The 16,740-nt window shown below is 39.9% G+C and overlaps 1 protein-coding gene and 1 long non-coding RNA gene across 3 annotated transcripts; one reads left to right on the plus strand and one right to left on the minus strand.

The window, feature by feature from the left end:
- Window positions 1–698: 698 nt before the first annotated feature.
- Window positions 699–16,393, plus strand: LOC129365569 (ras-related protein Rab-15-like). The gene is made up of 7 exons (XM_055038849.1): window positions 699–822; window positions 13,508–13,568; window positions 13,670–13,730; window positions 13,802–13,879; window positions 13,950–14,039; window positions 14,244–14,309; window positions 15,191–16,393. Exons 1-7 carry the CDS (start codon window positions 699–701, stop codon window positions 15,341–15,343), a joined length of 633 nt encoding a protein of 210 aa, XP_054894824.1. The 3' UTR covers window positions 15,344–16,393.
- On the minus strand, window positions 2,273–5,903 carry LOC129365570 (uncharacterized). Of its 2 annotated transcripts, XR_008606533.1 has the most exons (5): window positions 5,591–5,903; window positions 4,210–4,618; window positions 3,582–3,631; window positions 3,323–3,480; window positions 2,273–2,857 (listed from the first exon to the last, which is right to left on the minus strand). It is a non-coding gene; the product is annotated as an uncharacterized LOC129365570 (long non-coding RNA). The 2 variants fall into 2 exon arrangements; XR_008606532.1 differs by lacking the exon at window positions 5,591–5,903 and having other exon boundaries at window positions 4,210–4,750.
- Window positions 16,394–16,740: the final 347 nt, after the last annotated feature.

A 16,740-nucleotide genomic window follows, 5' to 3' on the forward strand; every position in this document is an offset into this window, starting at 1 on the left:
TGCAGGAGATAGCTGGCTTGAAGTTGCAGGGTTTGTGCTGCATTTATGCTGTAGTTTGAACATTAAACTTTAATTTAAATAGAAGGATATAAATAGACACCGAAATGTGGAATGTTCCAATGAAATAAATAATTTAATTCAATATGCTGAAATAATTGCATTCATAACTCAATGCACCTATAAATAAATGGCAATCATTTTAAAGAGAATTTAACAATTTAAGAGAATCTTTAAATATCAGTAAATCCATTGATCCCGTTTTAAACTAGTAAATAATTTTATGGTGGCAGGATGTACAAATATCCACTGAGACTGCGGGTCGTCAAATAAGACACTAACTTCTGATTTGTTTTCCTGCACAGGTAACAAAAGGTTTACTGGTAAAAGGTGATGGTAATTTTACTTATATAGCACATTTTCGGCAACAAGGCAATACAAAGTGCTTATAATTTAAATAAATACTGAGTTCAAAATTTAAAATATTAAAATATCTTCAAACATCCTTAATCATAATTTTAAGATAACTTAAAGAAAAAGTAAGAAAACGAGATCGCCTCTTAGTTGACCTACCGACCGGTGTTCATTGGAAGCGACGTGTCCAACGCGCACTGAAGGAGGCGATCGATCCAGAAGTTTGTGGATGAAAGAAGTCCAGCTGGGTCATGCTCGAGTTTTGGGTCATGCTCGAGTTTTAAGTCATGGCGAAACAATACGACGTTTTGTTCAGATTGCTCCTTCTCGGAGACTCCGGCGTTGGGAAGACATGCATGCTGCGCAGGTTCACGGAAGGTGAATTTGATCCTTCGCACATTTCCACCATCGGTAAGTAGAGAAAAGCCACCAGACAAGTTCTCATTGACGAATTTAACGAGCTTTCCGTCACAAGATTATCCGGGTAAACACCACTGCATACCCGGTAGACAACACATTTTGAGTTATTTTAATTGTTTGTCCTCATCTTTTCCACGTCTATGTTGAGTTTATTTGTTGACGTAAGATTACAGACTGCTTCAGCCCAGCCATCACACCTAGGTGGGCCCCATATGGGATATAAGTGGGCAGGCAATATGGGTCCCAAAGGGTTTGTCCACGGTTTCCATGGTGGCCCCACATGGTTTGCCCAAGTAGATTTTAATGGGTGCTAACTGGGTTTTCAGTGGGTCCCACATGGTTAACTCACATGAGGCCATCTGTGGCCCACTAGGTGCTGTCAAGAATATTTACGTGGGTCCCAATTGGGTCTGAACTGGGCAAGAATATGGGTACAAGTGGGTTGTCCACGGTTTCCATGGTGGCCCCACATGGGTTTGCCCAAGTAAATTTTTATGGGTGCTAACTGGTTTTCAGTGGGGCCCATGTGGTTAACTCACATACCCATCTGTGGCCCACTAGGGTGCTGTCAGGAATATTTACCTGGTCCCCAATTGGGTCTGAACTTGGGCTAGAATATGGGTACCAAGTGGGTTTGTCCACGGTTTCCATGGTGGCCCCACATGGGTTTGCCCAGGTTGATTTCAATGGGTGCTGACTGGGCTTTCAGTGGGTCCCACATGGTTAACTTACATGAGCTCATCTGTGCCCACTAGGGTGCTGTCAGGAATATTTACCTGGGTCCCAATTGGGTCTGAACTGGGCTAGAATATGGGTACAAGTGGGTTTGTCCACGGTTTTCCATGGTGGCCCCACATGGGTTTGCCCAGGTTGATTTCAATGGGTGCTGACTGGGTTTTCAGTGGGTCCCACATGGTTAACTCACATGAGGCCCATCTGTGGCCCACTAGGGTGCTGTCAAGAATATTTACCTGGGTCCCTATTGGGTCTGAACTGGGCTAGAATATGGGTACCAAGTGGGTTTGTCCACGGTTTCCATTGTGGCCCCACATGGGTTTGCCCAAGTAAATTTTTATGGGTGCTAACTGGGCTTTCAGTGGGGCCCATGTGGTTAACTTACATGAGGCTCATCTGTGGCCCACTAGGGTGCTGTCAGGAATATTTACCTGGGTCCCAATTGGGTCTGAACTGGGCTAGAATATGGGTACCAAGTGGGTTTGTCCACGGTTTCCATGGTGGCCCCACATGGGTTTGCCCAAGTAGATTTTTTTTATGGGTGCTAACTGGGCTTTCAGCGGGACCCAGATGCCTTAATCCTGTAGGAACAATTCTCATCTAACCTGGATGTGAATTACATTCATAGATATGCAATCTTGATCAACAATCCAAAGTCTAGCTTAAAACGTGTTCAAATAAAAAAAAAAAAAAAAGAGATGAAAAATTTATTTTGCTCAAGGCTTTTATTTAGTAATTTAAAATATTGTCAGGAGTTATTTTTTACCTCACTACAGCAATTATTAGAACTTCATTAATACTCAGGGAATGGTGCCACAAAAAGAAATCTGCAATTATTCACGACATCTTTGAAAATAACAGAAGCTAGTTTACTATAACAAACTTATAAACAGATCTATAAATATATATCTATAGATGCACACAAATAAAGACACCTACATATTTTCCTACAGGTCTATAAATGTATACATCTAAATACTATCTATATAACTTTATACACGTATATTCACATTGATACACACAATGTGAATATACACACCTATATAGATCTTTCACAATACATTTTTGTTAAACATTTTTAAAAATAACCTACATGCCATATGCATGCTTAAATTTGAAATCTCTCATACTTTACTGAAACTGTCCATCTTGAAAGACCTCCCCAACCTGAGTTTGAACTGGCAGTCTCTCTAGTCTATTTCCACTTCCACTCGGGCTCCAGTAAACCACTTCGAGAGTCTTTGCTGTATGCTTGTGTGATTCTGTAGATGGATAATTTCTTTTAAGTCCCCTGAAATAACAAGCAAAGGTAGAAATTGTATTAGTGTTTCATTTTAGCACAATGTAACATTCATGAGATTTGCATCTCCCCCTTCATGGGGCAAAAATGCTTGCAGAGATATGCCATAATCAAAAGGACTCTTGAGTCATCATTATTATGTACAGAAACTATATTCTTACTGTAAATTTAAAATATATCCATCTATATAAATCAACTACTAGGTTCTATCGTGGTTTTGTGGTTATTTTAATATTGTTGGAAATGCAAACAATATTACCTTCAAATTTTAAGTTCTTAACAACAGTGAAAGAATACTGTTCAAATAAAACCAAAAATTGAAGACTCAATTTTTAACCTAAAAACATTACTAAAAATAACAAACAAAAGCATAAAACAACCAAAATAAATTAACATATGTTTAAGAAAGAAAAGTGAAAAAAAAAAGTTACTCTGACAATAAAAACTGATATTTACCATACAAAACATCAAAGAGACGCAGGTCCAAGAGCTTGTTTCCAATGTTGGCCAAAAAGGTTGAACTGGACTTCCAGTTCATGGGACATGAGGAATCGCACAGCTGGTTGTATTGTGTCATCTAAGGATGCTCCTCCAATTTCTGTAGCCATGGCAACCTTAAGTATAATGACAATAACAGGACAACATTTTGTTTTTGTTCATCAGTTTGTCATTATATCACTCTTATGTGCTTAATTTCACTAACATATTAATCTACCTTTTTCAAATCATTATAAAGTGATCTTCACACGCTGATCCTCTTGAAGCCTGCAAAAATATATTTTATTAGTGCAATATAACATTTAGACTTTCAAAAAAATAAAAAAATTAAGGCAAAACAGCCTTTGTATAGATTAACTACTGAAGCCTTATATTGTAAACACTGAACAGTTTTGCAATTATCCTAATTTCTTTGTTAACGTGACAGGACTAAGACAGTAGTATTACTCTTAAGAGAAGTTTAGAAAATCACTATAAATGTAACTAATAAAGCCTAAAACATTGCACATATAAAAAAATTAGAGCTACAATTAAATATAAGTACATTTCACATAACTGCTAGCTAAATATTGCAAAAATATCAAAAAGAATTTCTTCATCTTTCAATATTTGTTTCAGGCTTGGCCACTGATTGACATGATGGTTTCAATTTACGGACCCACATGCAGTAACCACACGTTGGATAGGGATGAGTGAGTGATTTATTTACAACAGGACAAAATAAAATCTATTTCCCGGACATCAGCGGAAGGGTGAGGACCACTCGACCAGGTTGGCCTGAAACGAGAACTTAGTTATGACGGGCTTAGAATGAGTGATCGGAGGGGAAACAGGAACAGGCTTACTTCGGTGCGGGTCTTTCGAGGCGTGGGTGTGAGATGCCAGGTTCCTGAGAGAGGGTGTGCAGCAGTTCCGAAGGTAAATGCGAGGTGGGAATGGAAGAGAGCTGGAAGCTCGAAGGGTGGAGTGGAGGCAGTGGAATCGGCGGAGCGAGCAGGCAGGTATTCACTGGTGAGTTCTCGAATGAGGCGACAAAACCCCTAGGATCGAACAAACACAGAGACCAGGTGACTTCTAGTAGACACAGAAACGTTCTCAGAAAACTGTTCACAACAGGAGAGGCCAGAGTGACTACCGGTGTATGCAACCATCTAGCATACACCAGTAGAATCTTCAGTCAATCTAGCGTAGACTGAAGATTCTGCTGCTCCTCCACCTGTGCCAAGCTCCACGGGCTCCTCACAAAGATCCTCGCTGAAATAAGATGCGACACTCACATACACACACAGGAACCCTGACACTGATGACTACTCTAGACCAACACAATAGCGGCAGATTGAAATAAACTATGACATAACAAAACGCTTTAAAGTGTCACACAACAATTAAAAAAGAATTTAAAAATATGAACTACAATGCCTTCATCCTATTTACAAAAAACCTTTTAGGCCCAATATACTGAAACCACATGGGCCCCATATAGTGTTCCCATTTCTGTCCCATGCCCGGTTAGCCCACGTTAATGCTGAATTGGGCCCATACATTTAACCCAATTGAGCCAACAATATGAGTCCCATTTCGGTTAACCTTTTGAGCCTCACGCAGTTGGCCCAGATAAAACCCATGCCCTCTTATCATTACCTATATAGCCCAAAGCTAAACGATTCAATGCAGTTTTATTGAAAAAAACGACAATAATAATCTTGCATGGGTCCCAGCCAAACCAGCCTGAATCCATACATGAGACCCACCCATGCATGCTGATGTGACTGTGAGAAAGATTATTAAAAGCCCAAGTACATAGAATGAAAGCACAATAGTTACTCTTTTTAAATCATACAAATGGTTTTATTGTGTCCAGACACTTTGTAACAACCTCTGCTAGCAACATAGATTCTTCAGTGAACCGATTTCATTCTGCCTCGTTGGCGCTCAAATGAACCAATGGCAGCTCAACAAATAGAATGGCGGCGGTATTTGAAAATGGTTTGGCCCACAACGCTGCGTTTGAAATCGGTCTGCACTAAAATCTGCTTATTGTGTGTAGCTGTGTGTGTTAGCAATATCAGAAAAAGTATCACCCTAAAGAAAAGCAAAAATAACAATAACAATTAAGTCTCTTTTGGGATACTGTCGTCCGATTTGTTACGAGCAACAATTTTTTTAACAAGCGATTTAAAATCTCTCCCTAAAATTTGGTACTAGGTACAGAAGAAATGTACTTACAGATTCTTTCGTAGATCAGCCAACAGGCAGACTCCGCGCCAACGGACTGATGAAGAGAACAGGCTTGATTTTGAAACCGCATATCCATCCGCGGGTCATTTTACGTTTTCCAAGAAACACAAGATTAATTTTTGAGAGTGCTACATCGGTTTAACAAATGTAAAACCGATGTAGCAAAAGTTCTCAATGTAAATAAATACATTTCGTTGTCCTCCTTATTCAAATATGTTTTGGAACTATTTTCTTCAGTGGATGTGTAAAGTGCCTACCGGTACTTCAATTCACCAACCTTTATTGGCAACGGTGCCTCAGAGCAAACAATGAACAAAAGGTAATTGGAACCAAATGAATCATTAACAGAAATGTTACGTTTTTTTATTTTTTATTTTTATTTATACTGATGACTTGGAAAATGTTTGCAAATATATGAAAAAACAGATGCTCAAAATTTTACTCTTGTCTCTCACTTGCTAATGAGTTTTGTTTATTTTCTAAACATTTTGTGATATTTTTCACAATGGTCTGATCTGAACTATTTGTCCAAATAAAAATTTAAATCTTGCTGCGAACAGGCTGCAGTAAACTCTATGGATGTCTAAACATCCAATTGATAAAAAATAATAATAAAAATAAAATAAAAAGTTATTATTATTAAAAATAAAACAAGGACTAAAGCTCAACCATGACCACTCTGTGCTTAATTTTGAGTAAGCACCAGAATATGAGTTTACGTATATATTTCAAACAGATTATTTCAAAAAAATGTTTTAAGACATTCAGACTGCAATAATAAAATGAAAAAAAAGTTAGGGGTTCAAAGTGTAGCAAGAGCAATACTGAACTGGCTTTTGCTTTGACATACAGTGAAAAGTTTGAAAGTGACAGGGTAACCACATTGTCGATTAAAATGTTCTACAATTTGTCCCATTTAGACCATGAAAAAAAGTACTAGGGGCTACATTTTCCTGCCCAGGTCCAACCCATGTATGGTTAGCCCATGCTCATGTCATGTTAGTTTAATGTGGACAGCCCACATTGGGCTTCTCATGTGGGGCCCATGATACTGAAACCACATGGGCCCCAAATAGTGTTGCCCATTTCTGTCCCATTTCCAGTTAGCCCACATTGTTGCTGAATAGGGCCCATACATTTAGCCCAAATGGGCCAGCCCATAGGGGTCCCATTTTAGTTAACCATATGTGTCCCATGAGGTTTGCCCAGATAAAACCCATGACCACTCATTACCCATATGGCCTACTACAAACCCAAGGGGGGCCCACTCATGCGTACTGGCTTGGAGACTGGACTGGACTGTTCTAGCATAAAATAATAACATGAAAAAATGTTAAGGGTTCAAAGTGTGGCTAGAGCAATACTGAACTGGTTTAAAAAAATAAAGCATTGTAGAATTATTTTTAATGTTTTAATATCCTGGTCCTCTGGAAGCCTATTGTTGTAAATGAGCCAGGCATAGATATCACACAGTGAACATGTTTTAGGTTCAAACATTAGGAAGACATGGATGTTCTGTTCTATCAGCAAAATATATCCTTGGGTGATCTCCAAGACGAGGTCACCTTCGTCCTGGAGACCTCGACAATGGTCAAGGTCACCAACCTTTACTATCGTCGAGGTTTCCTACAAGGAAAAAATTAAATTCTACAATTTACCTTACATCAACTCCATTAGAGGCCAGCTGAGTAACAATTGCCTTGGCAAAGACTATAAAGCTGACATCTCGGGTAATTCTTTCCAAGTTTTGAGAATCTTGCTCTTGCAGCTTTTGCTTTGACATACAGTCAAAATTTTGAAAGTGACAGGTTAACTACAGGGGTTGGACAATGAAACTGAAACACCTGGTTTTAGACCACAATAACTTATTAGCGTGGTGTAGGGCCTCCTTTTGAGGCCAATACAGCATCAATTCGTCTTGGACAAGTATGGGGCCAAGGGAATGCCATGATATGGCAGCCCACACCATCAATGATCCACCCCCATGCTTCACTCTGGCATACAACACTCTGGCTGGAATGCATCTTTGGGGCTTCTCCACACCGTAACTCTCCCGGATGTGGGGAAAACAGTAAAGGTAGACTCATCAGAGAACAATACATGTTTCACATTGTCCACAGCACAAGATTTTCGCTCCTTGCACCATTGAAACCGACGTTTGGCATTGATACGAGTGATACGAGTCATTGATACGAGTGACCAAAAGTTTGGCTATAGCAGCCCGGCTGTGTATATTGACCAGGACAGTTTTGGTGGAAACAGGAGAGTTGAGGTGCACATTTAATTCTACCGTGATTTGGGCACCGTGGTTTTATGTTTTTGGGATACAATCCAGGTTAGCACCCAAACATCTCTTTAAGACAGCTTCATCTTGCATCCACAGTTAATCCTGTTAGATGTGGTTCGTCATTCTTGGTGGTATGCTGACATTACCCTGGATACTGTGGCTCTTGATAATCACAAAGACTTGCTGTCTTGGTGAACAATTTGCCCTCTTTTGAACTCCAGTATGTCCCAAATAATGTTATGTGCATTGCAATATTTTGAGCAAAACTGTGCTCTTACCCTGCTAATTGGACCTTCACACTCTGCTCTTACTGTTGCAATGTGCAATTCATGAAGATTGGCCACCAGGCTAGTCCAATTCAGGCATGAAACCTCCCACACTAAAATGAGAGGTGTTTCAGTTTCATTGTCCAACCCCTGTACATTGTTTACAATTTTGTCTCATTTAGCCCACTTAAAAAAGGACTGGGGTCTACATATCCACACCAGGTCCAACCTGGGCGTGGATATGTACTGACCACACTGAACCCACAGTGGGTTCAGTGTGGTCAGCCCACATGGTCTCCCCATGTTGGGCCCATGACATGAGCCCATGGTCATGTGTGGGTTCAGTGTGGTCTGCCCACATGGTCTCCCCATGTTGGGCCCATGATACTGAAACCACATGGGCCCACATAGTTTTGCCCAGTTCTATCCCATTCCCAGTTAGCCCACTTAAAAAAGGACTGGGGCCTACATATCCACACCCAGGTCTAACCCATATATGGTCAGCCCCTGATGTCATGTGGTTCAATGTGGTCTGCCCACATGGGCTTCCCATGTTGGGCCCATGATACTGAAACCACATGGGCCCCATATACTGTTGCCCAGTACTATCCCATTCCCAGATAGCCCACTTAAAAAAGGACTGGGGCCCACATATCCACACCAGGTCTAACCCATATATGGTCAGCGCATGCTGATGTCATGTGGGTTCAATGTGGTCTGCCCACATGGGCTTCCCATGTTGGGCCCATGATACTGAAACCACATGGGCCCCATATACTGTTGCCCAGTACTATCCCCATTCCCAGATAGCCCACTTAAAAAAGGACTGGGGCCCACATATCCACACCCAGGTCTAACCCATATATGGTCAGCGCATGCTGATGTCATGTGGGTTCAATGTGGTCTGCCCACATGGGCTTCCCATGTTGGGCCCATGATACTGAAACCACATGGGCCCCATATACTGTTGCCCAGTACTATCCCATTCCCAGATAGCCCACTTAAAAAAGGACTGGGGCCCACATATCCACACCCAGGTCTAACCCATATATGGTCAGCGCATGCTGATGTCATGTGGGTTCAGTGTGGTCAGCCCACATGGTCTCCCCATGTTGGGCCCATGATACTGAAACCACATGGGCCCCACATAGTTTTGCCCAGTTCTATCCCATTCCCAGTTAGCCCACTTAAAAAAGGACTGGGGCCTACATATCCACACCCAGGTCTAACCCATATATGGTCAGCGCATGCTGATGTCATGTGGGTTCAATGTGGTCTGCCCACATGGGCTTCCCATGTTGGGCCCATGATACTGAAACCACATGGGCCCCATATACTGTTGCCCAGTACTATCCCATTCCCAGATAGCCCACTTAAAAAAGGACTGGGGCCTATATCCACACCCAGGTCTAACCCATATATGGTCAGCCCATGTTGATGTCATGTGGGTTCAATGTGGTCAGCCCACATGGGCTTCCCATGTTGGGCCCATGATACTAGAACCACATGGGCCCCACATACTGTTGCCCAGTACTATCCCATTCCCAGATAGCCCACTTAAAAAAGGACTGGGGCCCACATATCCACACCCAGGTCTAACCCATATATGGTCAGCCCATGCTGATGTCATGTGGGTTCAATGTGGTCTGCCCACATGGGCTTCCCATGTTGGGCCCATGATACTGAAACCTCATGGCCCCCATATACTGTTGCCCAGTACTATCCCATTCCCAGATAGCCCACTTAAAAAAGGACTGGGGCCTACATATCCACACCCAGGTCTAACCCATATATGGTCAGCCCATGCTGATGTCATGTGGGTTCAATGTGGTCAGCCCACATGGGCTTCCCATGTTGGGCCCATGATACTAGAACCACATGGGCCCCACATACTGTTGCCCAGTACTATCCCATTCCCAGATAGCCCACTTAAAAAAGGACTGGGGCCCACATATCCACACCCAGGTCTAACCCATATATGGTCAGCCCATGCTGATGTCATGTGGGTTCAATGTGGTCAGCCACATGGGCTTCCCATGTTGGGCCCATGATACTAGAAACCACATGGGCCCCACATACTGTTGCCCAGTACTATCCCATTCCCAGATAGCCCACTTAAAAAAGGACTGGGGCCCACATATCCACACCCAGGTCTAACCCATATATGGTCAGCCCATGCTGATGTCATGTGGGTTCAATGTGGTCAGCCCACATGGGCTTCCCATGTTGGGCCCATGATACTAGAACCACATGGGCCCCCACATACTGTTGCCCAGTACTATCCCATTCCCAGATAGCCCACTTAAAAAAGGACTGGGGCCCACATATCCACACCCAGGTCTAACCCATATATGGTCAGCCCATGCTGATGTCATGTGGGTTCAATGTGGTCAGCCCACATGGGCTTCCCATGTTGGGCCCATGATACTAGAACCACATGGGCCCCACATACTGTTGCCCAGTACTATCCCATTCCCAGATAGCCCACTTAAAAAAGGACTGGGGCCCACATATCCACACCCAGGTCTAACCCATATATGGTCAGCCCATGCTGATGTCATGTGGGTTCAATGTGGTCAGCCCACATGGGCTTCCCATGTTGGGCCCATGATACTGAAACCACATGGGCCCCATATAGTGTTGCCCAGTACTATCCCATTCCCAGATAGCCCACCTAGTTGCTGAATAGGGCCCATGCATTTAGCCCATATGGGCCAGCCCATATGGGTCTCATTTTAGGTTAACCATATGTGTCCCATGCAGTTCGCCCAGATAAAACCCATGCCCACTCATTACCCATGTAGCCCACATCAAACACAAGTGGGGCCCACTCATGCGTGCTGGCTGGGAGGTTCCGCTGGGAATAATTACATTTTCTAAAACCGCTCTAACGCTTAAACTGTGATTTAAAAAAATACTTTTTGAGAAGAAAAGTACAAGAAATGTTTTCATTTTTCTGAACAACAATAAACCATCTTGTTCAGTAGAAACTTCATCTCTCTACTGTGCTTTTGTCTCTTCATTTTTTACTTACTTGCATTGAACGTGTGGATAGGCTTTCATGTGATGTGACTAGAAATGAACGATCTGGAGTGTGTAGTGAGGGTCACTAGGCTGAGTTATACATGTCATGAGACGAGGATGGTGGGCTGAACTTCACACTGGATTAAACTCAGATATTTGAGCATTTCACATGAAGATGGGGTTTTAGATCTCTACAATACACTGCAAAAGTCTTCAGACCCCTTTAACTTTTTAGAATTTGTATTGTTAGTTTTATTAACTTTAATGTGTCTCTGGGTTTTTATGTGACAACCCAACAAAGTGGCTCATTTCCTCCCAATAGAAATCTGAAAATTGCACATACCCACTTTATGCTGGTTCCCCAACATAAAATTCAGTGCAAAGTAACATCGTTACCAAGAGACCACGTACAGTTTTATCTCAGTGTAAATGCAGCTGTTCTGTGCAAGATGTTTGTTAGTTAATTGGTGAACAAACAGTCAAGACCTTTAAGACAAGGCTCTTCACCACAGATCTTCAAACATAAAATATTAAATTAAATTGTGTGGTGGTAATTTGACAAAATGGGAAAAACTTTAAGTATTGTGAATACTTTTGCAAGGCACTTTAGCTCCCGATGACCATTTGTAACATTCACTTACTGGAGTTTTACATCAGCTAGTGTGAGAAATGCAGATTAATTGATTGGACAGCATGCTCCCTCCGCACGGCAATTGTTATCAAAAACTAGCAGATATTAAAATGAAATATCATGTGTCACGAGTAACTGTGAAAGGTTCCACCCTTTTCCCTGAAAAACAAATAAAAGGCGTTTTTTTTATGGTTGCAACTGGTGGGATGCCGTATTCTACTTTAATATTTATTTAATATTCCAGATGCACTGCTGAAAAACAGCTGAACTTTCAGAAAGCCAGAATACTCATTCTGAAACCACTTAAGGAGATTATAAAAAAACAATGTCCTGCCTACAGAAAACTGTAAAAATGAAGTGTGGCTCAATTCGAACTTAAAAAACCCCACACTTAATCATAAAAGGTAAATGAAATGCTGTTGTATTTCATATTATGTAGAGTTCAGCAAAGTGTTATAGATGCTGATATCTGTAGGGAGAAGGATATCCTGTAGCAGTCTGTATTACAGCGTATTTGAAGTGGACATGCAAGTTGTCAAAAAAGTGATTCCCTCTTTTGGACCAAACTTTCAGCTGCGGCCAAAGTGTAAGAACATAGTTAACGGAGGACTGTACTGCCTTTGTTTTAATACAAACTGGTTATACTGCAGATTGTGGATTTCTCAATGCTTCTCTTTATATTGTCACCTAGCAGAGACGATACCAAATTTGAAATCATTTTATCTTCTTTGTTAGCATATACGTGTCTTGGGGGAACAGTTTTGTGTGACTTTACAAACTAGCTCATGTAAAGTCTTTTTGATTGTCAGAGGCGAGTCTTTACATGACCTTTTCTAACTCTTTTGTGCATAAACTTTAAAAGCTTAGAAACCCCAAAGGATTAACAAAAGAGCTATTCTCTAAAAAATTACTCCTGATCTCTTCATTCAAACTCTGTAGCACATATTTCCAGAAATATTGCAACACGGTTTGTTTGTTACACATTCAAACAGTCTCCAGGGTCAGAGCAGTCACAACTTCTCAGGATAATAACCTGCATATAAGACTAACCAAAACAGACAAATTTAAATTGAATTTTCAGTTTTTGTAGAAAAGCACATCAATTGATTTTATTTATATTGTGACAGTTCACAACAATTACCATTCCAAGGTGCTTTTTAAGGCACATAAATCCCTCTTTATGTACAGAAATACTGAACACTGAAATTATTTCAGCTGAAGGATGAGACTAGCTATTAGTGGATGTCCTAATTTTTCCAGAAAATATATTTTTGTTTGCCTTTTTTAATTGATTTATAAAACAAGGTTAATGTTTGTACTTGAATGTAATGAAAACAGTTTGTTCCCTAAAGATAGAAAATAAAAATTCATATGTCAATATTTCTTCATAAAGACCTGAACTTTTAGGAGAATTTTTAAAATGCATTCAATTTCAATCCTAGTTGTAAAACTATATTCCAAAATTCTGCTCATAATGTCAATTGGTAAAATATTTAAGGCAGTCCAGCTGATCACATTGATCCACTGACTGCAGTCAGTGAATGAGCATATGGCAACATCAGATTATAGGTTGACTACGTCAAATCATGAACTTTGCAGCAATATCTCACATGGAGCATGCATCATTATTTTTTATTTTTTTACATTTGATTTCCGTTATCAGTGACAAAATACTTTACTCCTGTTTTCATTTTCAGGAGTTGATTTTAAAATGAAAACAATAGAGATCGATGGACTCAAGGTCCGAATACAGATCTGGTACGTTGTGGATTTTTAGTGCATAATGTATCTGAACATATAGATGCTGATAGCTGTACTGTGGAATATCCTGTCGCTTTCCTGTGTTTTGTTTTATGTAGGGACACAGCAGGACAGGAACGCTATCAGACTATCACCAAGCAGTACTACAGGCGTGCCCAGGTACGAAAAAGCAGAACATGACTCATATTTATCAAACATTCCTCCATTCGTTCTTTTCTGTCTTTTCACAGGGTATCATATTTGTGTATGACATCACAAACCTGTCGTCTTTTCAGCACATAGCTAAGTGGGCCAGTGATGTAGACGAAGTAAGTGCTCTAACTTCACTCTGTTGCCCTTGCTGCTCTGTTCTGCAGCATATTTTTGTTTTCTGTATAGTTCGCCCCAGATGATGTCCAAACCATCTTGGTGGGAAACAAAGCTGATGAGAAGTTTGGCAGACAAGTAACAAAGGACCAAGGACAAAAGGTTGAATTTCACTACCTGTGTTTTTCTAGTTTTAAAAGGGTTGATTTGAATATGCAAAGGTGAAAGAATATTTGTCAATAATGTTTTTCCTTTATGTTACAGTTTGACGTGTTCTTGATCAAACCAGTTAGTGAAAAATATAAATTCATCACATTCACCTTCTATTCTTGTGTATTTCCATCCTGATCCTCTTGATTTGCACAGCTCGCAGAAACTTATGGTATGGAGTTCTTTGAGACCAGTGCTTCCACCAGCAGCAACATCAGTCAGGTACCACTGATCCAAAATAAATCTATTACATCAGATATATACATGCAATGCTCTATAAAAGTATTTATGCCTCTAGAACCTTTTGACATTTTGTCCTTTCACAACCCGACATTTATTAGAATTTTACCTGCCAGATCAACACAAAGTGATTTTCTTGTGATTTTCAAGGAAAACAATGGTTTTCAAAAGACTTTCCAAAGAAAGGTCTGAAATCTTTCATGTTGACTTTTCGTTAAGCCAAATCAATGACAAATGATTTGATGGGAGGATGGAACTTCATCCGTCCTCCCATCCAGAACCATGCTGAAGGAAAATGAGTCCACTACTGCCATGTTTAACCATGTCATGTTATGTTTGGCATGATTTGTGGGATTAGTTTTTAGTCATGAAAAAGATATTATGTAGGTTAAAAAGTTTCATTTCTATTTCACATGTGTTCCCATGCCGGAAATGCATGCTTGATGTGTTCCCAACATTGTTTGTCGTTAATATAAACTGGGATTTCTTGTATTGTTTTTTTTTTGTTTGTTTGTTTGTTTTTTAACATTGCTTATTTTCCTATTTCATGAAGTCAAGCTTCCCTGATTTATAAAGGCAGTGTATAGACTAGAGAACAGACTGGACTTTATTTATCGGTACCAGAGGACTATACTGCAAATTCAACACAATTGCATTTTTCAGATTTTCATTCATAAAATGTAAATCAAATCACATTTGCTTTATATCTTCCTCTACATTTATGCAATACTTTGTGCTCATATAAACTCCCACTCAACACATTAAAGTTCTTTAGTTTTAATGTGACTAAATGTGAAAAAAGTTCAATATGGAAGAATACCTTTTCAAGGAATTTTATACTTTTTCACCTTTTCTTCTTGCAGTCATTCATCCGTGTGACAGAACTGGTGCTTCAAGCTCAAATGAGGTACGTGGACGACCTGTTGGGGTCTCTGGACAACTATTTGGATGGGGCCGCTCTGCAAGAAGAGAAGGGCAGCCAGGATAATGATGCTCAGAGGACTTGTGCCTGTTAAAAAAATGAAGCCTGTCACTAAACGGCTTGCAGCTCCAGCATATTAGATTTTATTTAACTGTTTCCCCACTCTTTAAAACACAGAGACTTCCTACACAGGAAGGTTGTTGGATTACTTTTACTTTTTTCAAATTAAATGACTAACGGTGCAATAAACAGCAACTGCCAACAGAGGGCTGGTTTGGCAGAATGATCAGGGAACCTTGCTTCCAGTTTAAATTGGTCATTATCTTTTCTCTCTTCAAATTTCTTTGCTGCTGCATCATTACTTTACTGAATTGAATGAATTTTGGACTTCTCTGACCTTATTTTTATTAGTTGAGGAAAACTCAGAACAAAGTTTACATCCATATTTGTGCACTGTTGCAGCATAGACAGAAACCCAGAGGTCAGAGAGATGAATTATTAAGATCTGGAATCTAAAACCAAGTGAGGCTGTTTCATTTACTCAATGGGCTTTCTTCTTAAAGGAACCACTATTGTGCCATGCAGTCAGATATCTATAAAAATGTTACTATAATTACTTATTCTGAATACTTTTAGAAGAGCGACACTATAATGAGGTGCTGCTAAACACAAAGTGTTTAATGTCTCTTAAGGAGACTCAGCTGTGTTATTTTAAGAAAAAAAATGTTGTTTGTGGCAAAACTTTGAATAATATATGTTATCTGTAAATGTTAAGTTAAAATAAATATGCATGGTAATGTTCATGTTTAAATAAATCAAAGTGCAGTCTGAACTTTGCTGATTTTTAATATATTTTTTCGATTAGAACTGAATGTTAGGTGTGCACAGAGTTCAGGCAGTAGCTTCATGTATATTTCATTAGATGCCGACAGACACAAGCGAATATTTAATTTTTGATGACAAAGAAAGCTGATACATGTACAAATACATGAATGACTGAAAGCAAAACAACACTGGGTAATACTGGCCTCCCAAAACTCATCCTAATTAAGATCAGTACCTTACTTTGTCAATCATATTCTTTGAATGCTTTAAACACTTTTTTTTTACTGTTGCTGTGTTGTTAACTTGAAACCTCTGTGTATTCTAATAGGATTTTAGAAAGTAATAAATTATGAACTGCAAGAAAAAAAGTTGATAAATATACAAAGCTGATAGAGAGATAACCCAAATGACTTCAGCCTTCATTGCGAGTAAATTGGTTCTGCATAATGTTGACTCACAACATTATCCAAATGCACATCAACCTTTTCAGGTATTTTTAATTTTTTTTTTAATACCATGTGTTCTTTTATTTTAACTTCTCAAATATGCACCACTTGTCTTTCATGAATTGGATTAAATCTCAATAGAATACATTGAACTTGTGGTTGGAAAGGCATTTTATGTGATGTACTCTTTTAGCTTTTACAGTCAGTTTCTTTCCTCTGT

This window comes from Poeciliopsis prolifica, unplaced genomic scaffold (assembly GCF_027474105.1).
Source record: "Poeciliopsis prolifica strain line A6 unplaced genomic scaffold, Auburn_PproV2 SCAFFOLD013, whole genome shotgun sequence".
In the NCBI taxonomy this organism is placed as follows: Eukaryota; Metazoa; Chordata; class Actinopteri; order Cyprinodontiformes; family Poeciliidae; genus Poeciliopsis; species Poeciliopsis prolifica.